The sequence below is a fragment of the Morus notabilis genome, unplaced genomic scaffold (genome assembly GCF_000414095.1).
Source record: "Morus notabilis unplaced genomic scaffold, ASM41409v2 Scaffold235, whole genome shotgun sequence".
NCBI lineage: Eukaryota > Viridiplantae > Streptophyta > Magnoliopsida > Rosales > Moraceae > Morus > Morus notabilis.
Window position 1 is genome coordinate 574,286 of NW_010360036.1, and position 15,723 is coordinate 590,008.

General features: G+C 33.0%; 2 protein-coding genes and 1 pseudogene across 2 annotated transcripts; all 3 read left to right on the top strand.

Annotated features, from left to right (window-relative positions):
- Positions 1 to 571, top strand: part of LOC112091157 — a 3,758-nt pseudogene extending 3,187 nt beyond the window's left edge.
- Positions 572 to 583: 12 nt separating this feature from the next.
- Positions 584 to 3,816, top strand: LOC21401116 (selenoprotein F). Its single transcript, XM_024164084.1, has 4 exons — positions 584 to 831; positions 1,883 to 1,941; positions 2,152 to 2,333; positions 3,435 to 3,816. The coding sequence occupies exons 1-4, from the start codon at positions 639 to 641 to the stop codon at positions 3,505 to 3,507; spliced, it is 507 nt and encodes a 168-aa protein (XP_024019852.1). The 5' UTR covers positions 584 to 638; the 3' UTR covers positions 3,508 to 3,816.
- Positions 3,728 to 6,633, top strand: LOC112090259 (T-complex protein 1 subunit gamma-like). The gene is made up of 7 exons (XM_024164066.1): positions 3,728 to 3,791; positions 4,584 to 4,651; positions 4,952 to 5,021; positions 5,239 to 5,307; positions 5,391 to 5,462; positions 5,622 to 5,695; positions 5,827 to 6,633. The coding sequence occupies exons 1-7, from the start codon at positions 3,728 to 3,730 to the stop codon at positions 6,631 to 6,633; spliced, it is 1,224 nt and encodes a 407-aa protein (XP_024019834.1).
- Positions 6,634 to 15,723: the final 9,090 nt, after the last annotated feature.

The following is a 15,723-nucleotide window of genomic DNA, read 5'->3' on the forward strand; positions in this document are numbered from 1 at the left end:
GGTTTTTTTTTTTAAATCTTTTTTCCTTTACCTGTTAACAGCGTTATTTATTATCATTTTTTTTATGAAATCCTAAAACTTCATCTATATGTTTCATTGTAAAATAATTCTAAAGATATTCCTACCATTTCCCACTGAAGTTAAGAAGCAATATTGAAATTACTAACGTCACTCATGTATTTACAGGATTGGAATTTTGAAGAGCAAGCAAACATTTATCTCTTTCAAAATTCACCAACTCATGATTAGAATATTCATCCTTGACCAGTTTTTTTTAATAGAAATTTCAACATAAAAAATTATGTAGGAACTTTTAAAATTGAACGGTTAAAATAAGAGTTTTAAAATATAAGAGATAAACTGAAAATAATATTAAAATTTAGGGTACCAGTGACCCATAAAACACTTAAAAAGCATTGAATTAAAATTAAAGGGAAACACCAATACGGAATAAGGCCATGCCAAGTTAGTAAGTATTAACAAGTTTTAAAATTGTTATGATGTTTGAAGGTTGCGCTTATTGTGGGATAAACATTACATCCGTATAAAGGTAAAGATGGAGGAAAAGTAGTATTGCGACCGTCGAAGGAAGAGAGATTTAGAGAGAGAGAGAGAGAGAGAGATTTAGAGAGAGAGACATGGTGACGGATTTGTTGATCCGTGGGTATACGTATTTCTTCGTAGCACTGCTGTTTTTGGGACTCGTGCCTTTAGGCACATCATCGAATTCAAAAGAGCAGCTGAGCTCCAGCGAATGCGAGAATCTGGGCTTCACAGGCCTCGCTCTCTGTTCTGATTGCAACACGTTTGCTGAGTACGTCAAGGACCAAGGTCTTCCTTTCAATCTTTTTGTTTTTTTTCATTTTTTCCCTGGTTTTATTTGATGTTGTTCAATCAAGATTGTCTTTTTTTTTTTTTTTTTTGCTGGGTCAATTTAATTGCGCGACATTTTTCTTCAATTACATGCTTGATAGAAATATTGATTAGAGTCCAGGTTTTAAGTATTCAGGATCAGGATTGACTAGAATTATTAGTAGTTTTTAATTTTGAATTTATATTTCGGTAAATCGCTGCTTGAATTTTGATCTGGCTATGTCGGAATCTTTCGTTTGGGGTTCTTTTCTTTTCTTTTTCCGTTCTAAATTTGAAGTCTGATTGAAATGAGTAGTGATGAAGCAAGCATTGTTAACTTTATATACAATAGGAGCTATGAAATCTACATAATTCATAGAGTTCTAAATAAATGACCCATAAAGCACTTAAAAAGCATTGAATTAAAATTAAAGGGAAACACCAATATGGAATAAGGCCATGCCAAGTTAGGAAGTATTAACAAGTTTTAAAATTGTTATGATGTTTGAAGGTTGCGCTTATTGTGGGATAAACATTACATCCGTATAAAGGTAAAGATGGAGGAAAAGTAGTATTGCGACGGTTTCTTTAAACTTTTAAGACATGACGCGAAGTTCATGTGATTATCTTCACGAAATTTTACTAATTCATTGTCGATCTTATGGCTAGGGACCGAAACTGCTAAAAGGAATATTAAAATTCAGGGACTAATTGACCAAAAAAGGGAGAAAGACCAAATTTTCTTCCAGAAACCACTTTAGTAGTTATGTTGTCACCATAAAGAGGGTGGCTTTGTTTCAACTTAGTGGAAAAATGAAACTTCAATTTAAGATGCTACGAAATCCTATGATTTCCTTAAGTTTGCAGGACTATTTATTCTCTTAATGATATAATGAATGGCTAGTGTCTTGATGTTTTGACTTGTTCATCAGAGTCAAATTGGCCCATCGATGTAAAGTTTCATGAGACTTGTACCCTTTACTTGTAGCATGACTGAAAGAGTGCTAAAAGCTCCGAGTTTTTGTTGCAGAATTGGTATCAGACTGTTTAAAGTGTTGCGCAGAAGATTCTGATGATTCTACAAGCAAGGTATGCATGACTTATCACATAACCATTTGGAAGTTGATAACATGCTTTAGTTCTAAATCTGGTTGTTCTTGAGACTAACATTTTGAATATGATATTACTATCACTTTTTTGTTTTTCTCATATTTTGTATGGGATTATTTTATCTTGTACTTTATTTCAAGAAAGAAAGAAAGACAGAATTGCCTAAGGAAAAACTATTTTGTACTTCAGATTACCTATTCTGGTGCCATATTGGAGGTCTGCATGAGGAAACTGGTTTTCTATCCTGAAATTGTTGGTTTCATTGAAGAAGAGAAGGATCGGTTCCCTTCAGTTAAAGTACAATACCTTTTCAATTCACCTCCAAAATTGATAATGCTCGACAATGCCGGCCAACCCAAGGAAACAATTAGGTAAGAATTTCCAAATCAGTTACAAAAGAAACAGAAATTTATTGATTCAAGAAAAAGTAAGCTTGTAGAGAGATTCTTCTGTGGCTCAAAAGCTTCACAATCACATACCAAAAAAAAAAAAAAAAAAAAAAAAAAAAAAAAAAAAAAAAAAAAAAAAAAAAAAAAAAAAAAAAAAAAAAAGGGGGGGCAAAACAAACAAACAAACAAAGCATGTAAAAAAGAGAGGGAGAATAACTTTAGAAGTTGTCTTTTGTTTTTCAATTTGGATGAGAATGGAATGCAGAATTTTTTTTGAGCGGCTCGTGTTGTCTAATGCTAGATTGAAATTATATAAACAGTTTCTCTAGCTTTCTGAAAAAGATTATAATGCTGAACCAAAAGAGAATGAGAGGAGAGGAGAGAAATAGAGGAAAAGAGAGAAGTAGTGAGAGAGTCTATATGTAGTCAGTTAATACTCATCGAGTCTGCCCCAGATGTTCTACATGGTGGCATTTTATAATGAGAAGAAAAGCCTCTTCTAGAAGCCAAGCAAACTGATAGGAACTTGTTAGTTGGTTAGAGAAGTAGTAATGATAGGAACTTGTTAGTTGGTTAGAGAAGTTAGTAGTTAGTTAGCTGAGAAGTTGTATGATGCTGTGGGTTGCATTGAGAATAGTCGGTTAAGGTGGGGGGCTGTACAGGGGATTGTCGGTTAGGAAGGAGGGGGAAGTGAATAAATAGGGAACAAGCTGGGATTAGAGAGTCAGGAAATTACTGGAGTCTGTTTGGGAAGTCTTGGCTGAGGCTGAGCAAGGGTGTGTCATAGTATTCGTAGGATTGTTTGTAATTTGTTTGGTTAATCAGTAAAGATTACATTTTCATTCTTCTTGATTCTTTTCTGTGGGAACCAAACTCTGTTCTTATCACAAACATTACCTAGAGATAAAACATGATAACAATATAGTACATAGCCTGTGGTCCATCTTTTTATCCCTAGTGTTAGTTTTCAATTATTATTTTGGTCATATCCATTAGATTAGGTTTTACATTTGTTATGGTTAGTGAGTTTGAACCCTATTTCTATCGAAACTCCTTGAAGAAAAACTTAATGGACTGTTGCAGGATCGACAACTGGAAACGCGAACATATACTGCAGTTTCTGAAAGAGAAGGTCAAGCGTACTTCAGCATACTGAGAGTCGTCTTCAAATCTTGATGACATTTGATTAATCACGGCCTCAATCCTTTCTTGTCATTGATAAGGAGGAAGATTTGCGGTAGAAGTAACTTTTGGACTTGCAAACTGAAGTTTGTTGATGTGGAAATGCATGTTGATATCATCATGTGTGATGGACTGCCAACATGGTCTTTTACTTGGATTATAGGGATTTGGTTTATTTGTGTGTGTACTTTTAGATGATCATAAATAGGATCACAGGATTGGCCATTTACAAGATTCAGCAGATTTACACGATAATTGGTCATTATTAAGACTTCTTTTGATTACTATTGTACACTTTGATCCTTTAGACTAATATTTATTCTTATTTGTCTGAATAAATCTTTGAAAAGGAAAAAAAAAATGTTACTTTCTTCCAAACTCGTATTAAAAAAAGTTTAACCGTCTTAGTTCCTGTGCAATCCAAGATATTCGTTTGAAAATATGTCTAAACCCCTCCCTTTGTCCCTTTTGCTCATTATTATATAACAAAAAAAAAAAAAAAAAAGGAGGAATACGATAAAATATTTTCCAAATAATCTTGCAAAAAATTAGGAGGAATACGATAAAATGTCCTCAAACTGTAATGACGAATGTATATTTATAGCCAAAGACTAAGATAAATTCAAAACAGGCAACATTTATCCTAGTAATTAGAATCTTCTTCAGTCTCTTTCACTTGCCGTGTCAATCTTAAATCCCTAGTTAAGAGTTGGAACCCACACGAATTTATACACAACAAGAATGTGGTGTATAGATATGTTTTGGAATCCATTTTTCTTGATATTCCAGTTTTATCTATAAAAAAAGCCATAATTGCCCTTGTCGTTATTTAGTACAAAGTTGAAGATTATTTAATCTGGTTGGTACGAAACTTCTAGCTTTATTAGTCCAATAAGTGTATCTGTAAATTGCTTGTATGAAAACACACTCGGTGTATCTGTTTCAGAGGTCTTAAGTAGTTGGTACTTTAGCTATATGGCATTTTTTCTCATGCTCAATCCTCTTTCTGCATTGGATGTCTAAGGATTTCTTCCCTTGTTTGCTAAATAGGAATCGTGGTTACAAATGATGGAAATGCCATTCTGCGTGAATTAGATATCGCCCACCCTGCTGCAAAGGCATGGAACATCTCTCTTACTGTGCCTCAATTTGTTTCTATTTCTTCTCAAATTTTGTTTTGGACTTTAAAACATGTTTTATATTTTCGATTCTGGCCCGTTTAGTTCGCTGATTCGAGTTTTTAATTCGAGTTAAGATGTGATTTTATGTGAGAGCTTTTTACTGTAGCAAAAAAGTTAGATGTGATTGTTTGTGAGAGCTTTTTACTGTAGCAAAACTCGAATTCTAAACTCGAATCAGCGAAATGAACGGGACCACAGTATTTCTGATATGTTTTCCCCATATTCTATTGCTGGCAGTCAATGATTGAACTAAGCCGTACACAGGACGAAGAAGTAGGAGATGGAACGACGTCTGTTATCGTTCTTGGTATGTTATGAGTGTAGAATATTAGGAGCTTATCATCTCTTTCACATCTGTGGTAGGTTCTTGCCATAAGATTATTTGCAAACTCTCGATGTATCGAGTGGCAAAAGCAGAGTTCTTACCCAAGCATTGCTTTTGTGAACTTGGCATCATAACATGCCCAGATAACCAAACATCATTTCTTCTGTCTCTGACATCTGGCTTAAAAATTTTGCTGTAGCTGGTGAAATGCTCCATGTTGCAGAAGCATTTATTGACAAAAATTATCATCCTACAGTTATTTGCCGAGGTAATGTTATAATAGCTTGTGGTAATATTTTATTGATGATGGTTCACTACTCTGTCTTTATTCATGTTTTATTTGATATTCAGCCTACAGTAAAGCTCTAGAGGATGCTATCGCTGCGCTTGACAAAATTGCTATGCCCATTGACGCGAAGGATCGTAAGTTTTCTTAAAACTCGCCCTTTGCGATTTGTTTTTTAATATTATCTTCTTCTAATTGAGGATATCTGGAAGACAATATATATTTTTTTTTAAACGAGGAAAAGGGTGTGTAAAAAGGTTGATATGGTACAAGTGATTTATGGAACTATTTATCAGGTGCGACAATGTTGGAGCTGGTTAAGAGCTGTATAGGCACAAAATTCACAAGTCAATTTGGAGATCTGATTGCTGTATGTATTTTCCGCTATTTTTTTTAATTACTTTGCTTGTCTGGTCATGTGGACTAGTTGAGACAAGATGCTGACTCGTGCATTTCTTCTTAGTATTGAATGTCAACTCCTTCTCTGTTTCTTTGGCGTAGGATCTAGCAATTGATGCCACCACAACAGTGGGAGTTGATCTTGGCCAAGGGTTGCGGGAAGTAGACATCAAGAAGTACATTAAGGTCGAGAAGGTACCCGGTGGACAGTTGGAAGATTCCAAAGTACTTAAAGGAGTAATGTTTAACAAAGATGTTGTTGCTCCTGGAAAGATGAGAAGAAAGATTGTTCACCCACGTATCATACTTCTTGATTGTCCCCTTGAATACAAAAAAGGTGAGAACCAAACAAATGCTGAACTAGTCAGAGAAGAAGACTGGGAAGTCCTATTGAAGATGGAAGAAGAATACATTGAGAACCTCTGTGCACAGATTATTAAGTTCAAACCAGACTTGGTAATCACGGAGAAAGGCCTTAGTGACTTGGCATGTCATTATATGAGTAAAGCCGGTATTAGTGCTATCAGGAGGTTGAGGAAGACGGATAATAACAGGATAGCTAAGGCCTGTGGTGCGGTTATTGTCAACAGACCAGATGAATTGCAAGAGTCTGATGTTGGTACTGGAGCTGGGCTGTTTGAGGTTAAGAAGATAGGAGATGAGTTTTTCACTTTCATTGTTGATTGCAAAGATCCTAAAGCTTGTACTGTACTACTTAGAGGTGCGAGTAAAATCTCTCTACCTTCTTCCTCTTTGATAGGGGTGTTCACGGATCCCAATCTGCAGATTGAAGGCCAATCCACAATCCGATCCAGAACTGCGGATTGGAAGAATTCTAATCCATGTCAAATCCAAAACCTTTTCGGATTGGATTCACGGATTCACAGATTTCGACCTTCAAAAATATAAATTAATAAACATCCATACAAAATATAAACACAACATGAAATATTAATACACATCTAAATTGTTACTTCAAGCAAAAAAAAAAGGTCTAGATTGTTACAAACCAATTAACAATAACAAAATAGATTTAGTGAAGCTCAAAATGAAATTTTAATCGTTACTTTAAAATAATTCAACATCCACAAATACTTAAGTTTTTTGCAAAAATAACAAAACATACATAAGTTTCCAAACATACACAATAAGTTTCCAAACAAAGATATGCATAAGTGCTTTTAAACATATACCATATTTAAAAAAAAATAAAAAAATTGAACTCATAAAATTTATATATATAATTATATATATATGGTTTCAGATTCATGGATTTCATGGATTAGAAAGTGCTCAATCCGCAATCTGATCGAAAACTTTCAGATTGGAAAAATCTCAATCCGTGTCCGATCCAAAACTACTTTCAATCCGATCTAAAATTTCAGATTAATTAAATTTCACGGATCAATCAGATTTACGAATTTTGTGAACACCCCTACTCTTTGGTTTCCTCCCGTTTTCCATCTTTACCAAACACTACGTAAAGCGTATATTAGATATTCACATTTCATGTGTCATTGTTATGGTAGACTAGTTAATAAATTAACTGGTACACTTTGCAAGATTAAAATAAGAGGATCCATTTAATTCAGATCATATGGTCTCTAGATTCGAGTTTGCATAGAAGACGACTCGGTGAGTGAAGTCAAAGAGCTCATTACTGCCTTTGTTTTTTATTTTTTTATTTTCAAAAAGCCTAAACTACCAGCGAACACTCTTATGCCTATTCATATCACCGATTCGACTTTTACTACAATAAAAAGCTCTCATAAATAATCACATCTAATTTTTTTACTACAATAAAAAACTCTTATATAAAATCACACCTAAACTTAAATCAGCGAACTAAACGGGTGTCTAGTAACTGCTGATTTAAATATCACTATCAACAATGGCTTCTTATTATTTTTTTATAAGAGAATCTGTGACAGTGACCCGTGATATTTGCATTACCGGTACCCAATCTAACGGCTGACATTCAAGAAGAGATGAAAAGGTATGGTTTATAATAATGTTAATGTATGATACACTACACCAGATTGGAATCTCAACTCCACCCTCGACTGCACGAGAAAATCATGATATTTTTTAGAGAGATAAATTTCAAACTTTTTCCACTAAGGGCAACGAAATTAGAGAGAGGATATTGGACCTAATTAACGGCAGAGGCACATGTTTTTCCCTTCGGAATTTCCGAATTTTTGTTTATGAAAAATCACCTAATTGTTCCAACAAAATTTTATTTTCATCCACAAAAAAAGTAGGAAAAATCTAATTAAACGGGTTTTGAATCACAAACGAGAAAAACTTCACAAATTTATAAAACTATAAATTAGTAAGGAAAAATCCTTGGCCATGTTGATGATTTGAAGAGAGAGATTTCACGATCTGAATCACTTTCCCATGCTTTCTATATAACAATTCGACTTTCCGAGCCGTTAATTACCATGAGCTCTACTTATTTTAATTGGAAAACCCTTTAATCATGTTGGACGTACACTTAATTACCAAAATTTCAGATTTTTTTAACTTCTTTTAATTTTAAATTTTCCTTTCATTTACTCTCACGGATTTGTGAAATAAAACTTTATGAACTATGCGTGGGAAACTTTACCGAGATTTTAACTACTAATAATATTAATATTAAAACATAGTTCTATGTAGTGCCGGAACTTCAGGTCGGTGGGTTGCCCGAAGTTCGAATTTTGTTAGGCTCGGACGGGCAAGCCCATTTCCCGCCCGTCCAAGCAAGATTTTCGGGTTCGGGCTCGGGCAGCCCGAATTTGACATGTCCACACTTGCTCGCCGTCGTCTAACCACCGTATACCGCCGTCTGCCGGGATTTTTTTGAATTTTTCTGACCATGCCCAGCGGGTTGAGTTTGGGCTCGGGCAAATCCTCAAACTTTTCGGGCGGCCCGTCTAAAGTTCCAGCACTAGTTCTATGTACCTATAAGTCCAATAATATTCAGAATGTGTCAAGTATTTTTAAACAGAAACTAGTAAGTCTATTTCTTTAAAAGCATTTAGATTAACGTGCCTGGAAATTTCGTTGCATGGTGGTATCTATACTTTTGCCTCCGTCATCCACATCCGCTTCGAGCGCAACATTGCTACCGATTTACAACTTTTTTGCCTACAGTATGAACAAAATTTATGAGTAAAAGTTGAACAAGTACAAACAAATCCCATAAAATATTTGTATAATAAGGATAATTTTAATTTGGTATCCTATATTACAGAGAAATTATCTTTTAGTACCTCATGTTTTTTTTATATAATTTTAAATTAGTAACTCAGCGTTTTAAAAAATTAATTTTTAATAAATTTTTCCTTTTAATAATTTTTGATTTGGTAGAGCGGGGATAACTAATTCCAATAAGCTTTTTTTTTTTTTTTTTTTTTTTTTAATAATTTGGGGTGAGGAGATTAGAACTCCACAGTAGGTTTGTTGGAGTATATGAAATAGAAATTAATTTATGAAATTCGTTTTATTAATGTACACATTATCCAAATGAGGTTCAACATGCACTCATATAATGTTTATTTCCATTCAAGATCCAAGGCTTTTACAACGCTGATCAAGGTTCTTTGCATAGAGGGGTAGAGTGCATAGCTTGGTTGTTTGTGCTATGGAGGTTGGATCGGTCGCACGCATGTTGGGCGTCATTTGCGCGGAGGAGCAGAGCGTGATCTCGCGTAGACGGGTGGCGCAAGAGCAGTGACAAAATGAGTGCTACCTCTATCAGACAATAAAATTAATACAACGTCAGAGAGGGGAAGTTTAATTAGTTGGGTTTGAATTTGTCTTAAATTTTGTTTTTTTTTTACCTTATCATGTAAACAAAGGAATTCTACTCAACAAAAAAAACAAACTATAACGTAGTAATGCACGGCTTTATTCATATTATATTAACTTGATATTAGAACTTACAAGATGCCTCATTGGCACACATCTTATTCAAACAGTGAAAACATCGCATGAAATGCATATTATAAATAAAAATATAGACTTGGATTTTGACATAGTTGACCATCTTAAAGAGATATTAGGCTTTTGCAGATCCCAAATCTTGGATATAGACATTTCTGTGGGTAATTTTCCATCCTCATGAATTCCTTTGCTTGGCCGTGGCTCAAATTCATCTTTGAATCATTTCTCTTCTATGGGAACAACTTTTTTCTCTTGCTTGTCATACAATAGCAGGTTTGGTTGTGGCTCAAAATCATTAGCAAATGATTTCTCTTCTTTGGACACGCCCTTTTTCCCATCATATAAAAAGAAATTTGGTTGTGGTTCAAAATCATTTGCAAATGATTTCTCATCTCTGGAAACAACTTCTTTCCCATACTTATCATACAAAAGGATATTTGGTTGTGGTTCAAAATCATTTGCAAATGATTTGGCATCTCTGGAAACAACTTTTTTTCCATACTTATCATACAAAAGGAATTCTAAAAGGTAGCAAGACCAAAAATGCATTGTGCTTATATATAATGGTAAAAATTCAGTAACAATGGAAATGTAATGTAATGATTTATTCCTCTTGTATCACAAGAGAATGCAATTCGTGATTACGTTACATAAAAAAGTGCTAGCTAGTTAGAATAACAGAAAGGGCTCACCAATACAAGTGGAAGGATATGGAAGAGAACAGAACTCATATTACGAAGTCTCATGACTACAATGATACTGTTGCACCGAAAAATCTTAATTGTTTGTCGTTTGAATTTGCATAGATAAAAAAGACAATAATTGTCAAGAAATGTACAATAATTGTTGCGTCATAAATGACAATAATTAATTTTCTTTTCCAACTTGATAGTCCACAGATAATATCTGCATAAGTTGGAATTTACGCCAACCATATCCATACACTGTCAAGATAGAAAAAGCAACTTGCACATACTGTCAACAAAAATAATAAAAAAAAAAATCAATGTTTTATCCCAAAAAAAAAACCTTGGAAAAGGCAAGTTATGTGTGTATATATATGTATATTGATAATTTAAAAGGTGATATATTGTATTTATGTCATCACATTAATAATTGTACATTTCCTTAATATAAAACAACTAATCACGTTAAATGATTGCATAAAAAAACACATTTAAATGACTAAATAGTGGTTCTATTCATCTCTAATTATTTTTTTTTAATATTTATACATATTATTTCATTCAGTACTCAAGAGAGTTAATGAGGTTATACTAAGTCCCTTAATCTTAGAATTGTTTAGAATTGGTTAGTATTTACCAAATAGGAGGAACTTAGGAACAGTGAGTGAAATCAAGACTTTAGATACATTTGTGCATATAAATTTTCATATTTTATTTTATTTTCGTTTTTATATTTATTTTAGTTTTATTTTAATTTTAATTTTATTTCATTTAGTTCGGCTGTCTAGATAAAATTGAGTAATGATAATCAGGGTACTTAATAGTAATTTAACACTCAATCCCTGTGCAGACGATACTTACTCACTATTAATTATAAAAACTTGACACCGTACGTTTGCAGGCGAACACTAGCTTTGTCCCTGCTCATGGAATGATACTCACACTAGATTCGTCCCTGCTCATGGAATGATACTCTAGGCCTACTACTTAATTACTAATTTAAGATTCCGGGCACTTGCAGATTTTTCGCAACAATTTGATCATTTAACATGGTAGTATATCATAATCATGGTGGTTGTCTGATTGATTCCCACAACCAATATTATAACATTTGTTCAATAAAATGTGATTTTTTTATACAATCATTTAATAAAAAGTACAATGATAGGTGTTCTGATCATAGAAAATGCAATTTAACAATTTTTCTTTTCCAACATGCTAGTGCAGAGATAAGATCAGCGTACATTCCCATTATTAAACTGGTTTACTGGTTCTTGATTTTCTTTAGCTTTATTTATTTGACTATGGTTAATTTGTTAGGTTAAAAAAAAATCTGGGTGTCATTTAAGTTTTTTTTTTTAATATATATATATATATATGTGTTTTAATACCTTTAGTATTCAAATTGATTAATTTTTCTTATGTTTTTCTGCGAATTTTACTATATCTACGTTCTAATATTGACTCGAATATTTATACATATTATCTCATTCGGCGCTCGAGAGAGTTAATGAAGTTATACTAGGTCCCTTAATCTTAGAATTGTTTGGAATTGGCTAGTATTTACCAAATATGAGGAACTTGGGAAGAGTGAGTGGAATGGAGACTCTAGATATATTTGTGCATAGAATTTTTCATATTTTATTTTATTTTCATATTTATATTTGTTTTAATTCTATTTTTATTTCATTCAGTTCAGTTGCCTAGATAAAGTTGAGTTACGATAATCGTGATACTTAGCAGTAATTTAACACTCAATCTTTATGGAAACGATACTCGATCTGTGTGTCATTTCAATTTAAGTTTTTTTTTAAATATATATATATTAACACCTTTAGTATTCAAATTGATTAATTTTTCTTATGTTTTTCTGCGAGGTTTACTATATCTACACATTTTATGTTAAATTAAGAAAAAAAAAACTATATAAAGGCCAGTAAAGGGTCGCTACATGTAGATATTGGAATATATATTGCATATTTATTTTTGCAAGTTAAATGTTGAAAAGGACAAAGAATTATAATACATTGTTGGACAAAAACGCACTGGCAATCGTGTAAAAAAAAATGATAATTGATAATGAGCTAATTAATGAACCGTCCATTAACATTCAATCTAAAAATTTGACATGTATCATTGATAAAACGTTATCATGCATCTGAGCCAACATTTACAATTCTCACTCCTCAAAGTTTTAATTTAATATGATTTGGTCATTTTAATATTGCAGTACACCATCCATTGTTAACGGTTAATTCCCCAACTTTATAGTATATGATTTGTTCATTTGAATGTGATTTGTTCATTTTGAATGACAACTACGATGAATTTCTAATTTTTTCATAGAGTATTAGGATGTTGAAACTGATCATGATTGTCAGCACAATACTTCAGAAATTTATTCTTAATTTCTTCGTAGTCAGTTGAAATTTTTTTGATTGAGAACATCATAAAGATAGTTAAGTAAGATTTAGGCCTCGTTCATTTCGCGGATTTAAGTTTTCAATTCGAGCTGAGATGTGACATTTTCTAAGAGCTTTTCACTGTAGCAGAAAAAATTAAATGTAATATTTTTAAAAATTTTTTACTATAAAAACTTAAAATTAAGAACTTAAATTGATAAAATAAACGAGACCTTAAATTATCTCTAATACTTTAATCTTGTGGGGAGAATTTAAAGACTCTTTATTTAACAGTACCCAGAAAAAAAAAAGACAATAATTGTTGCGTACAATAATTGTCAAGAAATGAACAATAGTTGTTGGGTCACAAATGACAATAATTAATTTTCTTTTCCAACTTGATAGTCCACTTGGAATTTACGCCAACGGCCAACCATATCCATACACGGTCAAGATGGAAAAAGCAACTTGCACATACTGTCAATAAATAAAATAAATAATAAAAAAATTAATGTTTTATCCCCAAAAAAAACTTGGAAAAGGCAAGTTTTGTGTGTGTATATATGTATATTGATAATCACTATAACAATAATGGCCATTTGTGACGATATTTATCGTCATAAATAATTTAATATTTATGATGACATATCATTATAATTATTTTCTGTTAAATAAAATAATTATGTCATCGTTAATAATTTAATTGTCGTCGTAAATAATTTTAGAGCGTAAATTTTAATGGCGCGAATTTTTGCCGTCAAGGTAATTCATTTTTTGCGACGAAAAGGTGTTGCAAATAATATGATATTTGCGACGATATTTGTCGTCGCAAATAATTTGAGGTTACTTGCGACGACATTTTTCTTTTTGTCGTCGCAAATAATCTTTTTTAAGATTTCACCAAAAACTAAACGTAGGAAATGTGATTATTTACGACGACTCAAAAATTAGTTGCGACGACATTATGTCGTCGCAACTAATTGCCAGCTGTGACGTATTTGCGACGACATTATGTCGTCGCAAATAAGTTTGATCTAATATACTCTATCTTCTTCTTCTTCTTCATTTTTTCCCGACGTTTTCTCTCTCTCTCTCTCTGCCTCCTCTTCCCGTCGCCTCCGCCGCCGGCCCTCTTCTCTCTCTCTTCCCTTCTCTCTCTCTCTCTCTCTCTCTTCCTCTCAAAAAATCCCCCCCCCCCCCCCCCCCCGCCGCTCCCGCCGCCCCGCCCCCGCCAGGACTTCGAAGAGGCTAACATACTCTGACAGGTTTGGGTTTTCTCCTTTTTTTTTTCTTTTTGTAAATTTTGTTTGGTTGCCGAGAAAATGGAAGAAGAATCGTGCACGTCGCTGTTTGCCCGGTTCTTCTAACGTAATCCCGCTATTTTCAGCCCCCGTTTAGTGGGTTTGAACTTTGTAAGTTTTTTATATTTATTATACTTTTAGTTTAAAATTGTTATAGTTTTTGGTTGTATAAATTCGGGATTATGATTTTGATATTTGAACTATGATTTTCTTATATCGTTGAAATTTATAAGAAAATTGTTATAGTTGATGGCTAAATTGCAGTTTTTGATTGCCGAACTCAACGAGATGAAGCAGAAAAGGATTGAGAAATTGGAGAAGATGGTAGCCAAATACGAGAATGAGCAAAGATGGTTAATTGATGAAAGGGAAAAGGTAAGTTTTGGTAAGCACAAATTAAATAGTGTTCTGAAGTTGGTTAAACTTCTAACGATTGAATAGTTAGTTAGGTTGTTAATAGCATTAGCAACTTTTTGATAGAGCTGTAACATTGAACTAGCGCATTAGTTTGTTCTTTTATTGCTTGATTTGCGGATCTGAGATGTAAAGTGCGCAGAATTCATTAACTTCTCAGTAAATATCGTTTTTTCTTTCTTGATGAGGCACTTAGCTCCGGTATAGAAATAAGAGAGATTAGTATATATCTGAGTTGTGAAATGCGGTTTTCTCTTGGTGATGCTTGTGTGTTATTGATGATGCCTGTGTGTTATTGCTCGGTTCAAACTGTGTATGTTTAGAAGCGGTGCAAACGTCAATTACTATATATAATTTGATAGATTACTATAAGAGAATAGCTCATCACAGCAACAAAAAATAAATAAATAAATAAATAAAACATCAAAAGAATTTGTTTAAGAGTGAGATTTTGTAATTTTCTGACGTATATTCATCTTACGAAATCTCAGCCTAAAAAAAAAAAGAAAAAAAAAACCCCAAGGACTTCAATGAAAAAGAAGCAATGATGACTTAGTCTCGTGTATATTGAATGAGGTACTTCAATTAAAAAAAAATAAAATAAAACTTCAAAAGAATTTGTTTAACAGTGAGATTTTGTAATTTAGGCCGTGCCAAGTTAGTAAGTATTAACAAGTTTTAAAATTGTTATGATGTTTGAAGGTTGCGCTTATTGTGGGATAAACATTACATCCGTCTAAAGGTAAAGATGGAGGAAAAGTAGTATTGCGACGGTTTCTTTAAACTTTTAAGACATGACGCGAAGTTCATGTGATTGTCTTCACGAAATTTTACTAATTCATTGTCGATCTTATGGCTAGGGACCGAAACTACTAAAAGGAATAATAAAAACATGACACGTCTTTTTAATTAGCGTGATAATAATATTTAATTAACGTGATATTTTAATTGATTTATCATAATATTAGAAAAATGTGAAAAATGATATAAATAAAACGACACAACAATTAGTTCCATTATAGGGCTACAAAGACAAGCAGCAGGGTCTTCAAAGTCAAGCCATATATATATATATATGTATGTATGTATATGTATATATGTATTTCCAAGTCAATATTAGAAATGATAGCTAGACGAAGACTTGGAACTTGCAAGGAATAGAGCCAAAATAAATGGTCTCTGCATGTCAATTACCACGTGTTGACTCATTAGTCTGGCGTGCTTTAAGGTCATAAACTTACACGCGTTTTCAGCAGTTTATAT

Coding starts and splice junctions, on each gene's coding strand:
- LOC21401116 (XM_024164084.1), top strand. CDS start 639: ATGGTGACGGATTTGTTGATCCGTGGGTATACGTATTTCTTCGTAGCA. Junction 832..1,882: donor TGAGTACGTCAAGGACCAAG/GTCTTCCTTTCA, acceptor TTTTTGTTGCAG/AATTGGTATCAGACTGTTTA. Junction 1,942..2,151: donor CTGATGATTCTACAAGCAAG/GTATGCATGACT, acceptor TTTGTACTTCAG/ATTACCTATTCTGGTGCCAT.
- LOC112090259 (XM_024164066.1), top strand. CDS start 3,728: ATGATCATAAATAGGATCACAGGATTGGCCATTTACAAGATTCAGCAG. Junction 5,308..5,390: donor TCCTACAGTTATTTGCCGAG/GTAATGTTATAA, acceptor TTTGATATTCAG/CCTACAGTAAAGCTCTAGAG. Junction 5,696..5,826: donor AATTTGGAGATCTGATTGCT/GTATGTATTTTC, acceptor TCTTTGGCGTAG/GATCTAGCAATTGATGCCAC.